The 23,295-nt window shown below is 42.4% G+C and overlaps 1 protein-coding gene across 1 annotated transcript in view; it reads left to right on the top strand.

Annotated features, from left to right (window-relative positions):
- Positions 1 to 23,295, top strand: part of LOC141107674 (cytochrome P450 2G1-like) — a 69,796-nt gene that overhangs the window by 6,350 nt on the left and 40,151 nt on the right. Inside the window, exons 2-4 of the mRNA XM_073598578.1 lie at positions 8,075 to 8,237; positions 13,019 to 13,168; positions 17,007 to 17,167. Of these exons, the coding sequence (XP_073454679.1) occupies positions 8,075 to 8,237; positions 13,019 to 13,168; positions 17,007 to 17,167 (474 nt within the window). The remainder of the gene's footprint in view (positions 1 to 8,074; positions 8,238 to 13,018; positions 13,169 to 17,006; positions 17,168 to 23,295) is intronic.

Raw genomic sequence — 23,295 nt, 5'->3', positions numbered from 1 at the left:
TGGGAACTCCTCTTTAACGAGGAGGTCCACCCACCCCTGGAAAAATTAAAAGCCAGCAGCTACACATACTGCAGCTGCTGACTTTTAACCGCTTCCGGACCAGCTGCCGCAGTTATACTGCGGCAGGTTGGCTCCCCTGCATGAGCCGTCATAGCTGTAAGACGGCTCTTCAAGACACCTCCAGCGGCGCGTGGGCGCCTGAAGCGTGTCCCCGGAGCCGATTCGAGTGCCTGGTGGGCACCCACGTTTGCTCGTTACAGAATGAGAACGGGGATGTGTGTGTGTAAACAAAAAAATTCTGGTTCTCTCAGGGGAGAAGAGACAGATCCGAGTATGAACACCGATCTCTCTCTTCCCCATGTCAGTCCCATCCCCCTACAGTTAGAACACACCTAGGGAACACAGTTAACCCCTTGATCGCCCCCTAATGTTAACCCCTTCCCTGACAGTGGCATTTATACAGTAATCAGTGCATTTTTATAGCACTGATCGCTGTATAAATGTCACTGGTCCCAAAAATGTCTCAAAAGTGTCCGATTTGCCTGCCACAATATCGCAGTCCCGATAAAAATCGATGATTGCCGCCATTACTAGTAAAAAAATTAATAATAATAAAAATGCCATAAATCTATCCCCTATTTTGTAGACGCTATACCTTTTGTGCAAACCAATCAATATACGTTTATTGCAATTTTTTTTACCAAAAATATGTAGAAGAATACATATCGGCCTAAACTGAGGAAACATTTTTTTTTAAATTTGGGATAATTATTTTAGCAAAAAGTAAAAGATATTTTTTTTCAAAATTGTCGCTCTTCTTTTGTTTATAGCGCAAAAAATAAAAACCGCAGAGGTGATCAAATACCACCAAAAGAAGGCTTTATTTGTGGGAAAAAAGGACGTCCATTTTGTTTGGGTACAGCGTCGCACAACCGCGCAATTGTCAGTTAAAGAGACGCAGTGCCATATCGCAAAAAATGGCCTGGTCATCGAACATCCAAATCTTCCGGGGCTGAAGTGGTTAATAATAGGACACTTACCTGTCCTGAAGTCCAGCGTTGTCGGCACTGCAGCTGATGTTTCCATCAGCTGTCGGGTGCCGCTGCCACCATTGCCGGTAAGGGAACCATTACTGCTTCACGCCGGATCCCTACTGCGCATGCCAGAGGTACCCCTGCACTCTCCTACTGGCCCAGCAGCGGGGGAAGGAGCCAAGCTGCTGACATGCGCCATGGTCCGGTTTCCTGGAAGTGGGGACAGGATATATGTCAAAGATGCCAAATGTGGCACTGGAGGGGGGAGACAACTGAGCGGAAGTTCCACTTTTGGGTAAAACTCCACATTAAGCATCATTAAAATTACTGCTCCTTTAAAAACAATCTTTTTTAAACTTTTTTTTTTTTTTTTTTTTGCATTGATACATGTTCCCCAGGGCAGTACCCGGCCCCCATACCCTTTTTATGGCCAAATACTTGCATATAAGTCTTCAAAATGGGGACTTTTGATTTTTCCTTTTCGGGTCCCATTGATTTTTGCGATGTTCAAGATTTCAGGCGCAAACCGAACCAAGGGGTGTTCGGCCCATCTCTATTCATCATGCTCATTAATACTTTCTCATGTACTCCCTTTGTATTTTGTCCACCTTCACCTCCACCCACTGTCTCACTCACTGTCCAGGAGATTTCCAATCACTTAAAAAACAAGGTTGATGCAATTTATGAAGACACCTCCACTGTATAGATACACTTCTGCACTTAACATACCCTGTCTAAGGGTATTCAATTGTTTCCTCTTTTGACCTTGCTACTATGAAAGAAGTTACCAAACTTTTCTCAGATGCCCACCTAACCACTTGTCCTCTGGACCCTGTTCCCTTGCAACTACTACAGTCACCCTTTTTCTCTATCCTATGCACTCTCGCTCACATCTTTAAACTCTCCCTCTCTACTGAAACCTTCCCCTCTCCTCTAAAGCATGTCATACTTAAAAAGGCCCTCATCAGACACCAACAGCCTGAACAGCTCCAGACCCTCCTCCTTGCTCCCATTTACCTCTAAACTATTAGAATGCTTAATCTTCAACTGAATGAGCTCTTACCTTGCTGACAATAAACTTTTTTACCCCTTACAGTCTGGCTTTTACTGGCTCTCCACAGAACCTGCCCTACTAAAACTCACAAATTATATACTAACTGATGAGTCCAACAACCACTACTCCATAGGCATACTACCGTGGCGGCTTGTAAAGTTTTAGGATGGGGGGGCGCCAGACCCCGCCCTTCCTTTTTAACCCCTCCCACTTGGTGAAAATGGGCGTGGTTTCAGTGAAATAGTGGGCGTGGCTCTAAGGTGGTGTGGTTAGCATCTGAGATGAACGAGGGATGGAGGAAGACAGAGAGAGGGATGGAGGGACAGCAGGCCCAGATCCTACACAACAATAGAAATGTGTATTCTAGAAAGTTTAACAATCAGCAGATACAGATATTCCAAACACCTGTGTTAGCACTTCAATCATCTCGGCACCATGGTTGTGGTTTCAGGATGATTGAAGCGCATTATTTCTATCATTACATTGTAATATAAAATGAAATCATTCAACTCACCATAATGCAGAATCAGTGGGAGCCCCGAGTGTGTCACCAGCCACGTCGCATGCCACCAGATGCCATTAGGTGTCCCCAGTGGAGTCTGTCCATACATGCAGCCTGTGTCACACAAAATGCAGCCTGTGTCACACCAAATTCAGCCTCCTGTGTCCCCCAAATGCAGCCTCCTGTGTCCCCCAAATGCAGCCTGTGTCCCCCAAATGCAGCCTCATGTGTCCCCCAAATGCAGCATGTGTCCCCCAAATGCAACCTCCTGTGTCCCCCAAATGCAGCCTCCTGTGTCCCACAAATGCAGCCTCCTGTGTCCCCCAAATGCAGCCTCATGTGTCCCCCAAATGCAGCATGTGTCCCCCAAATGCAGCCTCCTGTGTCCCACAAATGCAGCCTCCTGTGTCCTCCAAATGCAGCCTCCTGTGTCCCCCAAATGCAGCATATGTCCCTTAAATGCAGCCTCCTGTGTCTCTCCAATGCAGCCTCCTGTGTCCCTCAAATGCAGCCGCATGTGTCCCCAAAATGCAGCCGCATGTGTCCCCCAAATGCACCATGTGTTCCCCAAATGCAGCCTCCTGTGTCCTCCAAATGCAGCCTCCTGTGTCCCCCAAATGCAGCCTCCTGTGTCCTCCAAATGCAGCCTCCTGTGTCCCCCAAATGCAGCATGTGTCCCTTAAATGCAGCCTCCTGTGTCCCCCAAATGCAGTCTCATGTGTCCCTCAAATGCAGCCTCCTGTGTCCCCCAAATGCAGCCTCCTGTGTCCCCTAAATGCAGCCGCCTGTGTCCCCCAAATGCAGCCACCTGTGTCCCCCAAATGCAGCCTCCTGTGTCCCCCAAATGCAGCCTCCTGTGTCCCCCAAATGCAGCTGCCTGTGTACCCCAAATGCAGCCTCCTGTGTCCCCCAAATGCAGCCTCCTGTGTCCCCCAAATGCACCCTCATGTGTCCCTTAAATGCAGCATGTGTCCCTTAAATGCAGCCTCCTGTGTCCCCCAAATGAGCCTCCTGTGCCCCCCAAATGCAGCCTCCTGTGTCCCCCAAATGCAGCCTCATGTGTCCCTTAAATGCAGCATGTGTCCTTTAAATGTAGCCTCCTGTGTCCCTCAAATGAGCCTCCTGTGTCCCCTAAATGCAGCCTCCTGTTTCCCCCAAATGCAGCCTCATGTGTCACTTAAATGCAGCATGTGTCCCCCAAATGCAGCCTCCTGTGTCCCCCAAATGCAGCCTTGCCTGTATCACATCGAACCCCCCCCGGGAGCACAGCGGTACTACTTACCTTGCTGTATGGTGTCCTCTCCTGTCCTGCTGTGTCCTCTTCCCCAGCGGCGATGGAGAGGTCCGTCCGTTTCTCTCATAGTACTTCCTGTTTCCTGTAGGAGAATGAAAACAGGAAGTGACATCAATCTGAGATGTCAATCAAACCGCCAGGCCATAGTAATATATTACTACAAGCGCCGGGCGGAAGCTACTCGGCGCTGCGGAAAGCGCTGCAAGGCGGGCTAAACGCCTGCAAATGAAGCGCCACGTCTGCAATCTTGTGATTGCACAGACGTGGCGCTTCTCATAAGTGCACTGTATCCGGTGCCGCACTGTGTCCGGCGTCTGAACACAGTGCACTTAAAGAGGAGGTCCACTTAAACAAAAAATATTAAAAGCTAGCAGCTACAAATATTGCAGCTGCTGACTTTTAATAAATGGACACTTACCTGTCCCAGGGTCCAGCGTTGTCGGCAACCGAAGCAAATCAATCGCGCGCCCCCACCGCCATCTTCGGTCAGGGAATCAGGAAGTGAAGCGTTGCGGCATCACTGCCCGGTTCCCTACTGTGCATGCGCGAGTCACGCTGCGCGTCTACACTGGTCCCCATTGTGTTGTGGGAACTGTGTATTTCCCAGAACACAACGGGGGTGGGAGGGCATTTGCGGCTAGCTGCGGCTAGCTATTCCCGGAAGTGGGTGCAGATACCTGTATTATACAGGTATCTGCACCCCCCTCCCCCCTGAAAGGTGCCAATTGAGGCACCGGAGGGGGGGAGGAATCCGATGAGCAGAAGTTCCACTTTAAGGTGGAACTCCGCTTTAAGGCCCTTTTTTTGCCCATGCTCCCCCCTACTAGACTTTTATGCTGCTTTTGATACTGTTGACCACTTGTTCCTTCTCAATAAACTCCACTTCCTTGGCCTCCAGGACTCTGCTCTTTCTTGATTCTCTTCCTAACTATCACAGCACTCCTTCAGTGTTAACTACAGTGGGGACGGAAAGTATTTAGACCCCCTTACATTTTTCACTCTTTGTTATATTTCAGCCATTTGCTAAAATCATTTAAGTTTATTTTTGTTCCTCATTAATGTACACACAGCACCCCATATTGTCAGAAAAACACAGAATTGTTGACATTTTTGCAGATTTATTAAAAAAGAAAAACTGAAATATCACATGGTCCTAAGAATTCAGACCCATTGCTCAGTATTTAGTAGAAGCACCCTTTTGATCTAATACAGCCATGAGTCTTTTTGGGAAAGATGCAACAAGTTTTTCACACCTGGATTTGGGGATCCTCTGCCATTCCTCCTTGCAGATCCTCTCCAGTTCTGTCAGGTTGGATGGTAAACGTTGGTGGACAGCCATTTTTAGGTCTCTCCAGAGATGCTCAATTGGGTTTAAGTCAGGGCTTTGGCTGGGCCATTCAAGAACAGTCACAGAGTTGTTGTTAAGCCACTCCTTAGTTATTTCAGCTGTGTGCTTAGGGTCATTGTCTTGTTGTAAGGTAAATCTTCGGCCCAGTCTGAGGTCCTGAGCACTCTGGAGAAGGTTTTCGTACTTCCTGTTTCCTGTAGGAGAATGAAAACAGGAAGTGACATCAATCTGAGATGTCAATCAAACCGCCAGGCCATAGTAATATATTACTACAAGCGCCGGGCGGAAGCTACTCGGCGCTGCGGAAAGCGCTGCAAGGCGGGCTAAACGCCTGCAAATGAAGCGCCACGTCTGCAATCTTGTGATTGCACAGACGTGGCGCTTCTCATAAGTGCACTGTATCCGGTGCCGCACTGTGTCCGGCGTCTGAACACAGTGCACTTAAAGAGGAGGTCCACTTAAACAAAAAATATTAAAAGCTAGCAGCTACAAATATTGCAGCTGCTGACTTTTAATAAATGGACACTTACCTGTCCCAGGGTACAGCGTTGTCGGCAACCGAAGCAAATCAATCGCGCGCCCCCACCGCCATCTTCGGTCAGGGAATCAGGAAGTGAAGCGTTGCGGCATCACTGCCCGGTTCCCTACTGTGCATGCTCGAGTCACGCTGCGCGTCTACACTGGTCCCTATTGTGTTGTGGGAACTGTGTATTTCCCAGAACACAACGGGGGTGGGAGGGCATTTGCGGCTAGCTGCGGCTAGCTATTCCCGGAAGTGGGTGCAGATACCTGTATTATACAGGTATCTGCACCCCCCTCCCCCCTGAAAGGTGCCAATTGAGGCACCGGAGGGGGGGAGGAATCCGATGAGCAGAAGTTCCACTTTAAGGTGGAACTCCGCTTTAAGGCCCTTTTTTTGCCCATGCTCCCCCCTACTAGACTTTTATGCTGCTTTTGATACTGTTGACCACTTGTTCCTTCTCAATAAACTCCACTTCCTTGGCCTCCAGGACTCTGCTCTTTCTTGATTCTCTTCCTAACTATCACAGCACTCCTTCAGTGTTAACTACAGTGGGGACGGAAAGTATTTAGACCCCCTTACATTTTTCACTCTTTGTTATATTTCAGCCATTTGCTAAAATCATTTAAGTTTATTTTTGTTCCTCATTAATGTACACACAGCACCCCATATTGTCAGAAAAACACAGAATTGTTGACATTTTTGCAGATTTATTAAAAAAGAAAAACTGAAATATCACATGGTCCTAAGAATTCAGACCCATTGCTCAGTATTTAGTAGAAGCACCCTTTTGATCTAATACAGCCATGAGTCTTTTTGGGAAAGATGCAACAAGTTTTTCACACCTGGATTTGGGGATCCTCTGCCATTCCTCCTTGCAGATCCTCTCCAGTTCTGTCAGGTTGGATGGTAAACGTTGGTGGACAGCCATTTTTAGGTCTCTCCAGAGATGCTCAATTGGGTTTAAGTCAGGGCTTTGGCTGGGCCATTCAAGAACAGTCACAGAGTTGTTGTTAAGCCACTCCTTAGTTATTTCAGCTGTGTGCTTAGGGTCATTGTCTTGTTGTAAGGTAAATCTTCGGCCCAGTCTGAGGTCCTGAGCACTCTGGAGAAGGTTTTCGTCCAGGATATCCCTGTACTTGGCTGCATTCATCTTTCCCTTGATTGCAACCAGTCGTCCTGTCCCTGAAGCTGAAAAACACCCCCACAGCATGATGCTGCCACCACCATGCTTCACTGTTGGGACTGTATTGGACAGGTGATGAGCAGTGTCTTGTTTTCTCCACACATACCGCTTAGAATTAAGGCCAAAAAGTTCTATCTTGGTCTCATCAGACCAGAGAATCTTATTTCTCACCATCTTGGAGTCCTTCAGGTGTTTTTTAGCAAACTCCATGTGGGCTTTCATGTGTCTTACACTGAGGAGAGGCTTCCATCGGGCCACTCTGCCATAAAGCCCCGACTGGTGGAGGGCTGCAGTGATGGTTGACTTTCTACAACTTTCTCTCATCTCCCGACTGCATCTCTTGAGCTCAGCCACAGTGATCTTTGGGTTCTTCTTTACCTCTCTCACCAAGGCTCTTCTCCCCCGATAGCTCAGTTTGGCCAGAAGGCCAGCTCTAGGAAGGGTTCTGCTCGTCCTAAACGTCTTCCATTTAAGGATTATGGAGGCCACTGTGCTCCTAGGAACCTTAAGTGCAGCAGAAAATTTTTTGTAACCTTGGCTAGATCTGTGCCTTGCCACAATTCTGTCTCTGAGCTCTTCAGGCAGTTCCTTTGACCTCATGATTCTCATTTGCTCTGACATGCACTGTGAGCTGTAAGGTCTTATATAGACAGGTGTGTGGCTTTCCTAATCAAGTCCAATCAGTATAATCAAACACAGCTGGACTCAAATGAAGGTGTAGAACCATCTCAAGGATGATCAGAAGAAATGGACAGCACCTGAGTTAAATATATGAGTGTCACAGCAAAGGGTCTGCATACTTAGGACCATGTGATATTTCAGTTTTTCTTTTTTATTAAATCTGCAAAAATGTCAACAATTTTGTGTTTTTCTGTCAATATGGGGTGCTGTGTGTACATTAATGAGGAAAAAAATGAACTTAAATGATTTTAGCAAATGGCTGCAATATAACAAAGAGTGAAAAATTTAAGGGGGTCTGAATACTTTCCGTCCCCACTGTACAACTCATTCTTACCATTTCCTCCTTTCTCTCTATTGTAGTTTATACCCTCACATGGTGAGATAATATTTGATTATATTTGTATAGTTTTGTTATTTTAGTCTCACTGACTGGACACCTTTGTCATTTTCTTCAGCTTGGCCAAAAGTATGGTTCAGTCTATACTCTTTATTTTGGATCTAAACCGGTGATTATGTTGTGTGGATATGAGGCAGTCAAAGAAGCTCTTGTTGACCATGCAGATGAATTTGCTAACCGGGGAAATCTTGGAACAGTTGATGATGTTGTGTCTGGGGTTGGTAAGTTTATGTCTCAATAACTAAAGTGTAATTATCTTGCACTAGTATTAAAGCTGAATGTTTTAGCTTACTATGGGTTGAGTGCAATGATATGCATGTCACCTTTTGTACTTATCTCTTTAATTCACAGTTAACATTTTTACTGAAAACCAGGAGTTCAGATATAACTGGATTTATTCTGGACCTTTGGGTCTCAGCTATTGCAGTTGCAGAGTCATCTGTAGACACTATGCCCACCACTCCTCTCCTGTCCAGTCACAGAGCCCTTTGTATTATGTGAACCCATTCATGAAATGCAAAGCCTTCTGTTAATAGACAGCAGAGGACAGGGGCAGGCAGAGCAGCTGCTGTGTGTGAGAAAGAAGCATCTCTCCTGACAGATAGCTGTACTCTCAGCGCTCAGTAAAACTGTCAGCTGTAAAGTAAACAGTCTAGAGGCGGCATTCACCTCATTGGACTTAGCCCATAGTAAGCCATCAGGTTTTAGAAAGTGACTGAATTCCTGTAATTTAGCTTTAATTTAGCTTTAAATTGGAACTAAAACACAAAAATGCTAGAAATAAGACTTTATAAATCTCTTTTGCCAAAATACTTCTCCTTTCTCTTACTAAATGCTAGTGTACACACATTTACTTTTTCAGGCAGATATTTCAAATGTGTCTGGTGTATAATGATTGAGTAGAAAGATCCAACAGTTGGTAACTTTGCTGCGTGAAGTAGCAATCCAAATTTGCAATTATTCAGCTGCAAGGATTTGTGGGTAGGGATGATGGAGGTGGAAATACTAGTGGATTGGATTGTAGATAGGAAAGTGTGGATGGGATTACAAAGGCTGGGCCGTGGGGTAAGATGGTGGGAGGTAGATATGTGCAATTCATTTTGGTCTGAATTCAGACAAATTTTTGATTATTTTGAGATTGGGATGTTGCTGAAATATAAAAAAAAAAATGCTGGCAATAGAAAAATCTGAAAAAAACAGCATGGGGTCTCCCCCAATCCAAACCAGGCCCTTATCCGAGCATGCAACCCGGCAGGTCAGGAAAGGGGGGGACGAGTGAGAGCCCCCCCCGAACCATACCAGGCCACATGCCCTCAACATATGGAGGTGCCTTGGGGCAAGGGAGGCTCTTCTCCCAACCCAAAATACCTTATCCCTTGTTAATGGGGACAAGGGCCTCTTCCCCACAACCTTGGGCGGTCTGCGGGAGGGGGCTTATTGAAATCTGGAACCCCCCATTACCAAGGGAGTCCCCAGATTCCGCCCCCCCCCTCATGTCAATGAGTATGGTGTACATAGTACCCTACCCATACACCAAAAAAAGTGTAAATAAAGACAGTACGCGAGTTTTTGATGAAAAACAATGTCCCCCGATGTAGATCCATCCTCAATCATGCTGCCTGCCACCACCGCCGGACCCGAAAAAAGAAAAAGAAATCCTTCGGCCTGGTTGGAGGCTCCTTGCTGACTTTCTGCTCCTCCGTCTGACATTCCTTAAATAGGTGGAGTCACCCGATGACATCAACAGACAACCCTGACCCCTTGCAACGTCACCGACCCAGCATGCCCGGAATTGTGGGGTTGTGGGAAAGAGGCCCTTGTCCCCATCAAGATGGGGACAAGGTGCTTTGGGGTGGGGGCAGAGCCCCTCCTGCCCCAAAGCATCCCCCCACAATGTTGAGGGCATGTGGCCTGGCATGTGGCCTGGTATGGTTCAGGAGGGCGGGCGCTCGCTTTTCCCCCCACTTTCCTGACCTGCCAGGCTGCATGCTCGGGTAAGGGTCTGGTATGGAATTTGGGAGGCCCTTCCGGTCTGGTATGGATTGGGGGGCCCACATTGCTTTATTTCTGACTTTTCTATTTCCGGCATTATTTTGTTTATATTTCAGCTCTCAGCGGGAAAGCCTGCTGACAACTGATGAGTCATCAGTTTTTAAGGGCACGGCTTCCCGGCCCTCTCCTTAACAACCAGCTATTCTTCACACAAAATTCAAATCAGTCGATAGTTTTTTGACCAATTCGAATCGTTTAGAAAATTTGGAATTCCTTAGAAAATTAAAGCGGGGGTTCACCCACACCGCCAAAAAAAAAAAATATTAAAAGCCAGCAGCTACAAATACTGCAGCTGCTGACTTTTAATACATTGCCACTTACCTGTCCCGGGGTCCAGCGATGTCGGCAGGGGACGCCGAGAACCCGCTCGGTTCTCGGCAGCTGCCGCCGCCATCCTAGGTGAGGGAATCAGGAAGTGAAGCGTTGCGGCTTCACTTCCCGGTTCCCTACTGCGCATGCGCGAGTCGCGCTGCGCGTCCCTAGTGGTCCCCCCTCTCTGCTGGGAGCTGTGTGTTCCCAGCAGACAGCGCGGTCGGGACAAGAAGAAGCATAGACTACCATGGGAGTCTATGCCGGAAGTAGGTGCAAATACCTGTCTTTGACAGGTATCTGCACCCCCCTCCCCCCTGAAAGGTGCCAAATGTGACACCGGAGGGGGGGAGGGTTCCGAAAAGCGGAAGTTCCATTTTTGTGTGGAACTCCGCTTTAATAAACTAAACAAAATGAAAGGGAACAGAATTAAACAAAACAAATTCTAAAACAAATCGACTAAACAAATTTAGTAACATAACAAATCTATCCGAAATGAAACTAAACACATTTTTCGTTTTGCACATGTCTAGTGGGAGTGGATTGTGGGATGGGATTGTGGAGGGGAACTGTGGATGAGTAACTTATGCATAAGTGGTGGAGGGGTGGGGCTGTGGAGGTGGGACTGTGAGGTGGGATTGTGAAGGACTCAAGGGTTAAGGTGTTTTGGAGGGGGTGGGGTTTCATGCAACTTTGGCTTAATATACCTATTGAGTATAATGAGTAAAATACTTAATCTACTTAATGTTTATTATGGGGCGTACACACGGTCGGACTTTTCGGCTACAAAAGTCTGACGTACGCCGACAGACCAAATCCGGAGGACAATCCGATCGCGTGTGGGCTTCACCAGACTTTCAGCGGACTTTTCCAGTCACAAATTTGACGGACTTTAGATTTGGAACTTGCTTCAAATCTTTACGTCGTAACTCTGCCGGACCCAGAAATCCGCTCCTCTGTATGCTAGTCCGACGGACAAAAACCGACGCTAGGACAGCTATTGGCTACTGGCTATCAACTTCCTTATTTTAGTCCGGTGTACGTCATCACGTACGAATCCATCGGACTTTGGTGTGATCGTGTGTAGGCAAGTCCGGTCGTTAGAAAGTCCGTTTAAAGTCTGCTAAAAGTCCGTTGAAAGTCTTTCGAAAGTCTGTCGGACAGGCTGTCGGACTTTTGTAGCCAAAAAGTCTGACTGTGTGTACGCCCCATTACTCTGGCATCTATTCATCGGGATGGTGACAGACTAAAATTTCCAATAAAATTATCTCATCCAAATTGTTAGAAATTCGGTATATAGCCCTACAGAACAGACAGTGCACAGTTCACAGGGGCTTTACTGACTAACTGCAGACAGGAAACTGGAACTTTATTAGAGAAAAGACAGCGCATACCATAGATGCAGCTACAAATTTATAAACACTGCCATTTAATGGTTGAAGAATATATCTCTACTCAATTCTAAAGTACAGTAGTTGTTGCACAAAATACAACCCTGTTAGAACCCTACCAGTGAACTAAAAACCAATGATAACAAGGTACAATAAAAGGGGGGAGTTGGGACTTTAAATGAAGCACCAAAAAGGTGCCTCCATCCCTATATTAAATGCAAGAAAAAAGGGAATTTTGGGACTTTATATGAAGCAAATGAGTAGTGGAGGAAAATTGATATAAAATATTTATTCATATTGATATCACAACATACAATCATTTTCATTTCATGTATATACATCTGAGACGTGCAAAAACAAAGCAAATTTGTACAGCATAACAGTGCATGATCAAGATAATAGATGTATAGGTAAATACGCAAAGAGGAGATGGTATGAGCATGTGCCAAAGGCACCATGCCCGCCGCTGGTACATGCACCCACAAGAAGTCTGTGTTGCTACAGAATAAGTATGTAAACATCATACAGTATAAGGATGGTAGGAGAATCAATAAAGAATGGTCCGTGTAGCTGTAGCATCGATAAGAGCTCTACGCGTTTCGTGGGTTTACCCACTCGTCAGGAGCAGATGCAGCAAGCAGTTCTAAAAAATATACATAAAAAGATATAAAAGACTATATTCCAAAAGAAAATTGTTTTTCAAAAGATGTTCTTCTACAGTATAGATGAATTAGCTAGAGGCACTCACCAACCCGGACCAGAGCAGCGCGGGATTGCCGGTACATGGTCGGCCGGGAACATGACCCCCACACGGGAGCTGAGGCGGCATAGTGCACGGATGCAACATCAGAAGGTGACAGGGGCGTGTGGGAAGTGAATAGAAATTCCATGTGGCAATGGTTGAATATATTTCATATAGCAGGAATATCTAGAAATAAAATATTGGATATGCGTACAGTTATAGAAACCTATTTAGGGTAAGAGTTTTCTTGCATGATAACAAGGTAGGCAATGCAAAAAGACCCCTGGCCCACCCTTCGGAATCCCACACAGTAAACCAGGCGAAGACCTGGACCGATCACAATACCATAAATTCAATGGGGCTTTTAAGTGATTTTTAAAAAAATAAAACCTTTATATCGGTTAAAGGAAAGTGCAGTGGAATACATTTTAATATTTCATATTTAGACTAAAGATCAACTTTAATATCCTTAATATACTGTATGTTTAATCTAGTCATTGTTTCTTAGGAGTGGGCTTTAGCAATGGAGAAACTTGGAAGAGCCTTCGGCGATTCACTCTCATGAGTCTTAGAAATTTTGGAATGGGCAAAAGAAGTATTGAAGAAAGAATCCAGGAAGAAGCTCGATGTCTAGTAGCAGAACTAAAATATTACAAAGGTATACAGCTGCCCATGGTATTTGTCTTTTTATCCTAATTTTAAAGTGAGATTGAAACCAAAAAATGTTGGACAAACCTTCAAACCACATAATTATATTGTCCGGAGCCCACAGTAGATCAACTTTCAGTCACCAACCTATTGTAAAAAAACTACTTAAAGTGGACTGCCACAGATAAATAATAATTTTATAGTGGAGTTCATCTGTGGAGCTACAGGAGGATGTACAGTATGTGTGACACACTTTATATTACAGGATAAATCCACTTTAAGATATATAAGCATTTGGAGTGTCAAGTGCTCATAGGACACTCTCTACAAGCTTTAGCATTTAGTCTACCACTCTGACCTACGATAACTTTATTTAAGCCAATGATAATCAACCTTTGGATATTATGGCATAGCCGGATTCATTACATGTGCATACAATTCTACATAATTGCATTACTGTTTGTGGTCCCATATATTGTGGTTCTTAGTGTGTGTCTACATGATAATTTTAATGGAAAGTCTATTTTGGGATAAATCTACCAGGGCAATTTTGGATTACTTTTAAATATGCCATATGTGGATAAACAGTGTTTCTAACCTTGGAATAAACCTTTCTGGAAGATACTTGCTGTATTTATTTGAGATGGACTGTCTGCATCTTGCTAAAAAAATTATTTCTTCCAACCTAGCCTTACATTGAATGGGATGCTAACTAATTGTCATACCCTGGTGGAGATTTTTTCTTAGGAGGCACCACTTTTTGCATAAAAATCATATGGAGCCATACTTTATAAGAAATGCTGTACAATGTTAGATATATAAGTCTCTTCTACATATTTTTATATTATTACATTGCCGAGGATTTTTATGTGTTTTTTTTCAAGAAATACAGGATCATAGTAAAGATTGTTTTTAAAGGGTATACATTTTTATGTTTGTCTTTTATCATTAGAAGAAATAAAGGTCTATATAAAACAACTGTTTGCAGTTGTTTTTTAATTTTTTTTTAGTAATAGAACATTTTTTGCTCCCTATAAACTATAGGGTTATTATTTATTTATTTGTGGAAGCCCACTTAAGGTAGTTTTACTACAACAAGCTGGTGAATTAAAGTGGAATTGGTTATCTAGCTAAAGGCCTTTGTGAGATGGCTTTTCTTTCTTCGAAAATGTTCAAGGAAAAAAATACAAATCATACAAATCAATGGGAATGCCAAAGAAACTTGATGGAGGTTGAGGCGGTTTCGAAGGAGGGCAAATGCAGGCTAGAAAGAGGCCAGCTGCAAGTCAAATACATCTGTCAATTAACTCTGCGTGAATGAATGCACCTAAAAAACACAATTTTGACCCATCAACACAAGCCCTAAGACTTCCATAAACCTGCCCAATGTTTTCTGAAGGTACATCTTAGTTAACATCCAAGTTGTATTTTTCTAAATGATGGCAAATGTTTCCATGATAAGGCCTTCCCCGATGGTTTTGTACAGTGTATAAATATGCATTTTCTGTGAAAATAATGTTTTTAATAGAGCGATCTTTCAGAGGAAAGCTCTTTCTGTGATTCTGTCTTGTCTATGACTAGCCTAATTTAATGGTCTTACTTTGCAGGTTTTCCATCTATTATGCTAATTAACATATCACTCTCTTATGCAAGTCTTTGCCTTCCATCTACTAGGCTAAGTAAAATGTATTGATCTTCTTATGCAGGCTATTGCCTTTCACCTATCATGCTGTGTAACATATCACAATTTTCTGATATAGGTTATAGCCTTCCAGCTGGGTAACATACTACTATCTTCCTATGCAGGTATTATCTTCTATCCCAGATAATTGAGGGGGGGATTATAGGGGACTTTATATGAGGCACTGTCAGCAACTAAATGAAGACTATATAAGATGACCTTAACATAATCAATTGTAATAACGAGATATAACTTTTTCACAGTAGATAATGTAATTTAATGAAGACTTGACATATTTATTTATAATAATACAGTATGACACTTCACAGTAGATACATATATAAAAGTAATTTTATAAATATACATCAATATAGTACAGTTCATATAAAAGCCAAATATAACACAGATCATGTACATACAAGATAGACATGTGCAATTCGTTTTATTTCTGAATTCGTTTTTTAACTAATTTTGACAAATTTGTTGATTTGGAAACATCTAAATTAACAAAAACCCCTTTAACTAATTTTTATGAATATTCATAAATTCGAATATTCGAAAATTAGTAAATTCTAAATTCTAAAATTTGGAAATTCGCCAATTCGAAAATCCGAAATAATAACTATTAAATCATAGGTATTGGAATGTCCTTTTAAATTTGGCTGTTAGTTATGAATAATCCCAAATAACGAATGCTGTATCTAAACGAATGGAACGTAATGAATTAATAATAATAAATAACAATAATAATAAAAACTTATTACTATTATTTATTATTAATTTATTTTGTTCCATTTGTTTAGATGCGGCATTCTTTATTTTGGATAATTCGTAACATCAGATAAATTTGTATTTGTTATGTTCATTAACAGCCAAATTAGAAAGGAAATTCCAATGTCTATAATTTAATAGTTAGTTATTATTAGTTAGTTATTCTTTAGATTTTTCAGGTTTTTCGTTCTTTCGAATTTTCGGATTTTCTTTATTATTTTCGGATTTTAGAATTTACGAATGTACGAATTTATGAAATTACGAATTTTGGAATTTACATATTTATGAATTTTTGAATTTAGGAACTTAGGAAAATAAAGAATGATCCAAAAAATGAAAAAAACAAATGAAACGAAAACAAAAAAATTTTTCGGCAGTGCACATGTCTAATATAAGATGATATAGCAGCAAGTTCCAATTATCAAAGTTGAGATATTAATAACCAAAAGTACAAAAATAACAAATACACAATATAAAAACACGGTTGCATCCTATATTTCTCTACGCGTTTCATGGTAAAACCTCTTCCTCAGGAGCGGGTGCATCCATGTGTCTGCAAAAAATGTAATACAAACACCAATATAATCTGGTTACACCTTAAAAAAGAAAAAAGGTGTGGGAGAGGGTGTTAAATAAAGTAAAAAATAATAAAATAAAAAAGTAATATCTAGTCCTAATGACTCACATGGGGCTAGAATATGAACCCAATGGGGTACTGCGAACCGGAGGGCTGCCATAATGATAGTCTGCTTTGGGAGCTGAGGTAGTATTACCAAGCGCGGGGCAAACGCCCACAACCACATTCTTGATTGGGGGTCTGCATATGATTTTGAGGAGTAACAGGTAGTGATAGCTCCAAAGGGATCTATGAAATTGATAAGCAATGAATACCATAAAAATAGGTTGTGAAATTAACATATATACACCAGTGTCCCTTTGAGAGGTAAGATAGGGTAAAAAAGATGTGAAATGGCAGTAAAAAAGTGTACATAGGAGTGTGACCATGAACGTGAAAAAATGTACATAGGAGTGTGACCATGAACGTGAACAATGTGAATGGGACTAATGTACAAAATGTTGAATGGGTAATCATACATGTTACCCAAGGACAAAAAATAGTGAGAATGACATGTGAAACCAAGAAGAAATAAATATAGGTGCCTCATATAAAGTCCCACTTTGTTTTTCTCTCTATATTATCTTCTATCTTCTTTCTGTTGTGCCGGGTAACTTATTACTGCCTTCTTATTCAAGTCATTGCCCTTCATCTATTGTGATAACTTAAGAATGAAGACTCTAGAGTGAACCCCTGGGCACATGCCAAAAACCAATTACATATAAACATAAACGAAAGCTTACTTGTAAAAATCTCATGCTCACATATCCATATCTACAGGCAAATCCATAGACCCGACTAGGATTTTGGCTATGTGCGTTTCCAACGTCATTTGCTCCATAGTCTTTGGAGACCGATTTGAATATGATGACAAAGACTACCGTATTCTCTTAGGTATACTTAATGTAATGGCAAGGGACATGAGCAGCACCTTTGGGCAGGTAGGTGGAATTAAATGTTTAGTTTTACATTGTACAAGCATTGTATTGGTAAATAACTATGAAAACATACCTTGTTCTGAACCATTTATTTGTCTTGTAACAAGACGTTTATGAATAAGAGTGACAACTAAGGATGAGCTGAACACCCCCCGGTTCGGTTAACACCAGAACTTGCGAACAGGCAAAAAATTGGGACGAACACACGAACCCCGTTTTTATTGTTAGTGTCCTGTAGACTTTAATGGTATTCCGCGGCTTTTTGAATTTGCCGCGAATACCGCCAAATGTTCACTGTTCGGCGAACAGGCGAACACCCAATATTCGAGTCCAACTTACGTTCGTCTCGAACATCCGGCTCATCCCTAGTGACAACACAGGAGCCTAGTTGCAATAACGTAAATGTATTTTGTTAAAGAGGAAAGGGGAAATGTTTAACCACTTCATTTTTTGCGATACGGCACTGCGTCACTTTAACTGACAATTGCGCGATCATGCAACGCTGTACCCAAACAAAATTGAAGTCCTTTTTTACCCACAAATAGAGCTTTCTTTTGGTGGTATTTGATCACCTCTGTGGTTTTTATTTTTTGCCCCATAAACGAAAAAAGGCCATCAATTAAAAAAAAAAAATTTTTTTACTTTCTGCTATAATACATATCCAAAAAAATATATAAAAAAACTAATTTATTCATCAATTTATGCCAATATATATTCTTCCACATAATTTTGGTAAAAAAAAAAATCACAATAGGCATATATTGATTGGTTTGTGCAAAAGTTATCCCGTCTACAAACTACAGGATTGATTTAGGGACTTTTATTTATTTTTGTATCATTTTTACTGGTAATGGCAGAGATCTAATGGCAGCGGGACTGAGACATTGTGGCGGACAAATCTGACCCCAAATTACACTTTTGGGGAACAGTGACATTATTACATTGATCAATGCTATAAAAATGCACTGATCATTGTAAAAATGACACTGGCATTGAAGGGATTTACACTAGGGGGCGATCAAGGGGTTAAGTGTGTTCCCTAGGTGTGTTCTAACTGTAGGGGGGATGGGCTTACTAGAACATGACAGAGATCACTGTTCCCGATGACTGGGAACAGTAGATCTCTGTCATGTGATCTGACAGAACGGGTAATCGCCTTTCCCCATTCGAACAGAAAAAAAACAGTTAAGTAATTTTCTCCAGCATACCAGTTAATGTTTTGCGTGCCTGTAAGCCATAATTCAACCCAATGGGCCCTGCCACCCATCTGGTATAAGCCTCTAATGAAGACCTTCCATCGATTACCAGATCCATCACCATCTGCTGGGAAGAATGCAGTCACCCAATGTGTTGGGTCAGGTATCTCTGTAATGGTTAAAACTCTTGTCAGATTTTGTATTTCTTTGCCATATACAGTATGTCCCATTGGATAGATATCACTTTACTTCTTCCCCTGTATGTACAGTATCTCACAAAAGTGAGTACACCCGTCACATTTTTGTAATTATTTTATTATATCTTTTCATGCGACAACACTGAAGGAATGACACTTTGCTACAGTGTAAAGTAGTGAGTGTACAGCTTGTATAACAGTGTAAATTTGCTGTCCCCTCAAAATAACTCAACACACTCAGCCATTAATGTCTAAACCGCTGGCAACAAAAGTGAGTACACCCCTAAGGGAAAATTTCCAAATTGGGCCCAAAGTGTCAATATTTTTTTTTTTGACAAAAAAAAAATATCAATTTATGATACACCAATGTTCAGTAAGTTATTACCAGTATATTTTACATTTGAAGGAATGGAACACATATTACTATATAAAACACATCCTAAAATGAATGCATATTTGCCAAAAAGAGGGTAATTTGCTAGTCATTTAGGGTGATTTTTCTTTTTTTTTTTTTTTTTTTTTGAGTTTAAAATAAAGTTTATTGAAGCATTAAAGTAATACATAAAACAGAAAAGAGAACAAAATGCTCAACAAATACATGGTGTAATATTAGTACAGCGATTATAATGAATGACTACATCAATACGTCAAAATCCTTTTTCTTATTAAGTAAACCGATGCTATGGTCTCAAGTATTCTCGCCACCAGAGCCCCATCCGGGAACTAACTGCTCTGGCGAACTGGGAATCCCCAAGCCCGCAGCACTACACAATGTGATAATATGCTGGGGAAAAAAAAAAGGGGGGGAAAAAGGAGCTTGAATCTATAAGATAGTTAAATAACACCATGAAACCATAATGAAACAATCAATAATTTGTCAAAGAAACATCCTAGTGGATTGAGCTCTCAGTGCAGATTGGACCGAAGTCAGTGAACCAGAGCTGGTAAATACTGTGCTTGAGGATCATGAAAAAACAAAAAACAATGCCCTGGGATCCACCCCGAGAGCATTTGTTAGGTTAATAACAAAAATCTTAGAGGATACCGAGAGCCAGAGAAAACAGTACTAATAAGAAAAAAATGTTGAAGAGTGAAAGGAGGAGAGATAGAAGGGGAAAGAAACAAAAGAGGTAGGGTGAGATAAAGTAGAGAGCTAACCATAGAGGATGAAGGGAAGGAGGCGCACAGGAGACCACCATGAGAGGGAAACTGGAGACCGTCCCAAGAAGAGACTGATAACCTGAACTACCGATCATGCGTATAGGGGATACCCAATGAAAGTAGCCCAAGGTTCCCAGGTGATTTTGAAATTGTCTTGGGTATCCAGAATAGTATTGGAGATCTTTTCTTGCAGCATAATCCAAGAAATTTTTTGTTTAGCTAGCCGAAAGGATACTTTCGGTGACTTCCAGGACCAAATGATAGTCATTTTGGCACCCAAGAGGATAAACCGAATCAATTTCTGAGTATGTTTGGACATTTTAGGGATGGGGCCATTAAGTAAAGCAATAGTCGGATCTTGTTTCAGTGCACAATCACAAGTTCTACTGATAAGAGAGAAAATCCTGTTCCAAAACATTCTAATTTTGGGGCACTCCCATAGAATGTGTAAAAGCGTACCTGTATGATTGCATCCTCTAAAACAAAGAGGTGACGTTTGTGGGTAAAATTTGGCCAGGCGTGAAGGTACCAGGTACCAGCGTGTAAGAGTCTTAAGACTAGCTTCGTTTAGAGACGTGTTGACAATACCTTTGAAGGATCGGGCAAAGTTAGAATGCCAAACATCCAAATCCCAGCTGAAACCAAGATCCCGCTCCCAGCTCACCATGTAGGCCGCTTTCTCAGAGGGCTCCGCTAGAGATGAATATATGAGAGAGATACCTCCCCTTGTGTCTAAGGCTGAAGCGCACCATTGTTCATAGGGAGTTACTGAGAGATGGTTGTCACGGCTCTTCCATAACTGATTCAAGAAATGTGATAATTGATAAAACCTAAATTTTTCGGCTGGGGGCATTTCGAGTTTAGAAGTGCAGTATGCCAAAGTGAGGGGACCATTAGAGTTAAAGAATTGTCCAATTCTGTAGAGGCCTTTGTCTAGCCACCATTTGAAGGCTCGAATGTCTAAGCCAGGGGGGAAGTTGGGGTTCCTGAAAATATGTGTAAGTGGGTGCCAAGTAGATATTAGAGGTCTTAGCTTATGGAGGGAGTCACATAACTTCATTGAATGAGACAAAGTAGGAGCTAGTATAGGGGGGCGTTTTTTAGGGATGTTCCAAAGTAAATAATCCAAAGTAAAGTTGGGGGTTGCCTCTCGTTCCATGCTCACCCAGTCTGGTTTGGAACCCTTGAGGTAAATTGTGGAAAATTGGCTTAATTGTGCTGCCTGATAGTACCACCATAGGTTAGGTAGGCCAAGGCCTCCCTTCTTTCTGGGTCTAAACAGCACCTCTTTCGAAAATCTATGTCCTTATTTGTCCCAAATAAAGCGGATTATGGCGGATTGTAAGCGTTGAATGTGCGATTTGGGGACTGGGATAGGAAGGGAGCGAAAAAGATATAAAATCCTAGGTAGAAGCGTCATTTTGACCGCGTTCACTTTGCCTAACCAAGATAGATTATAAAGAGACCATTGGGTCAGGTCATCATTGAGTTTTTTGAACATGGGAAGAAAGTTATGTTTAAACATTAGGTCGATACTGGATGTAAGGTTAATGCCGAGATAAGGGATGGAGGTGGGGTTCCACGAAAATGGAAATTTATTTCTTAGATTGTTTTCAATGTTTTGGGGGGTGGATACATTGAGGGCGACTGATTTGGAGACATTAACCTTAAGTCCGGAAGCGAGTTCAAAGTCGTATAACAGTTGAATTATGTTGGGGATAGAAATTAAGGGGGACGTGGTGAACAGGAGGACATCATCCGCGAATAAAGCGCATTTGTGGATAGATTGTCCACAGCGGACTCCATGGATATCCGGATGTTGTCTTATCGCAATGGCTAAAGATTCGATAGCCACTGCAAAAAGAAGAGGGGAGAGAGGGCATCCTTGCCTCGTTCCCTTCTGTATAGTGAATCTGTCCGAGAGGTGTCTTTGTATTCTAACCTGTGCTTTAGGTTGGTGATATAGGGCTACCAAGACAATAATAAAGTTTGGACCGAAGCCCCATTTACGTAGGATCGTGAAAAGGTAGGGCCAAGCCACCGTGTCAAATGCTTTTTGGAGATCAATGGATAGGAGGAGGCCCTCCATCCCACCCAGACTTCATTAGGGAAACTGCATTAATTGCTCTCCGTATCTGGTCCGGACCCTGTCTCCCCGGAATGAACCCCACCTGATCCTTATGTATGTAAGATCCTATAAAAGAAGCGAGTCTGTTCGATAAAATTTTCGTCATAATTTTTAAATCGTTATTGATCAATTAAATAGGTCTGTAGTTGCTCACTTCGTTGGGATCTTTACCCGGTTTAGGAATAACCGAGATGAAAGCTAGGTTAGCATTAGGGTCTAGAGGGGAGGACTTGCTTAAGGAGTTGAAGAGACGAACCAGATACGGAGAGAGAGCATCTGTGAAGGTTTTGTAGTAATAGTTTGAGAATCCATCCGGGCCTGGGGCAGAATCTGTTCTAAGATCTTTTATGACTGCTCGGATCTCGGTTTCAAGAAATGGGGACTCTAATATGGAGCGATGTGATTCAGAGATTTTTGGCAGTGGGATTTTCTCGAGAAACGAGTCTAAATTTTGTTGGGATATCGGACAATTGTCAGAATAAAAGTTGGCGTAAAATGATTGGAATGTTTCTAGGATTTTTTCAGGATTTTGGGTAAGTGAGCCTGACTGAGATTTTATTTTGGGTAGGACAAAAGACCTATGTTTCGGGGTAAGTTTGGCCGCTAACTGGGGGCCAAATTTATTCGCACGCAAATAGTGACTGCCACTAATCCAGTGAAGATGTTTGTCTGCATTGGAGGTCAAGGCTGAGTTGAGGGACAATCTAATAGTGTCAAGTTTAGAGAGGGTGATGGGGTTGGGATTTCGTTTATGAGAAATACTGAGGTCTTTAAACTCTTTCTCTAGCTTCAAAATGTCTGCTTGCCGTTCTCGTTTTAATTTGGCAGAGAATTGGATCAGTTTCCCTCTAATTACCGCCTTGTGGGCGTTCCAAAGGGTACTGGGAAAGATGTCCTCAGAGTCATTAATCAAAAAATACTCTTTAATGTCTTTCTCCAATATAGTACGGTGGACAGGGTTAGATAAGATTTTTTCATTTAGTCGCCAGAGTCGGGAGCCAGGGGGGGATAACGAGTTAGATAATCTTAAAAGTACTAGGGATTGATCAGACCACGGAACATCTTGGATAGAGGCTTGGGTGGCAGTGTGTATATCAGAGTTTGACATGAAGACATGGTCGATTCTAGCATAGGTTTTGTGGGGGGCTGAATAGTGTGTATAGTCCCTTGTTGAGGGATTGATAAGGCCTACTGAGTGAAGAAGTCTGGCAATCTGGAGACTCTGTTTGGGGGTTTTTTTCAAGTGAGGGATCCTCTGGTCCGATTTATCGAGAATCTGGTCAAACGTGATGTTGGAGTCCCCACCCATGATCACCCTACCTTCAAAGTGGGGTGAGAGATCAGCAAGTAAGGAGGAGAAGAATTTAGCTTGGCCCTGGTTAGGTGCATAGTAGGAGATGATGGTGTAGAGGTTACCCTCAATTGAGCCTTTGACTAATATATATCTCC

This window comes from Aquarana catesbeiana, linkage group LG09 (assembly GCF_042186555.1).
Source record: "Aquarana catesbeiana isolate 2022-GZ linkage group LG09, ASM4218655v1, whole genome shotgun sequence".
NCBI lineage: Eukaryota > Metazoa > Chordata > Amphibia > Anura > Ranidae > Aquarana > Aquarana catesbeiana.
Note: the sequence above shows the minus strand (reverse complement) of the source record. Positions and strands in the feature narration are given on the sequence as shown.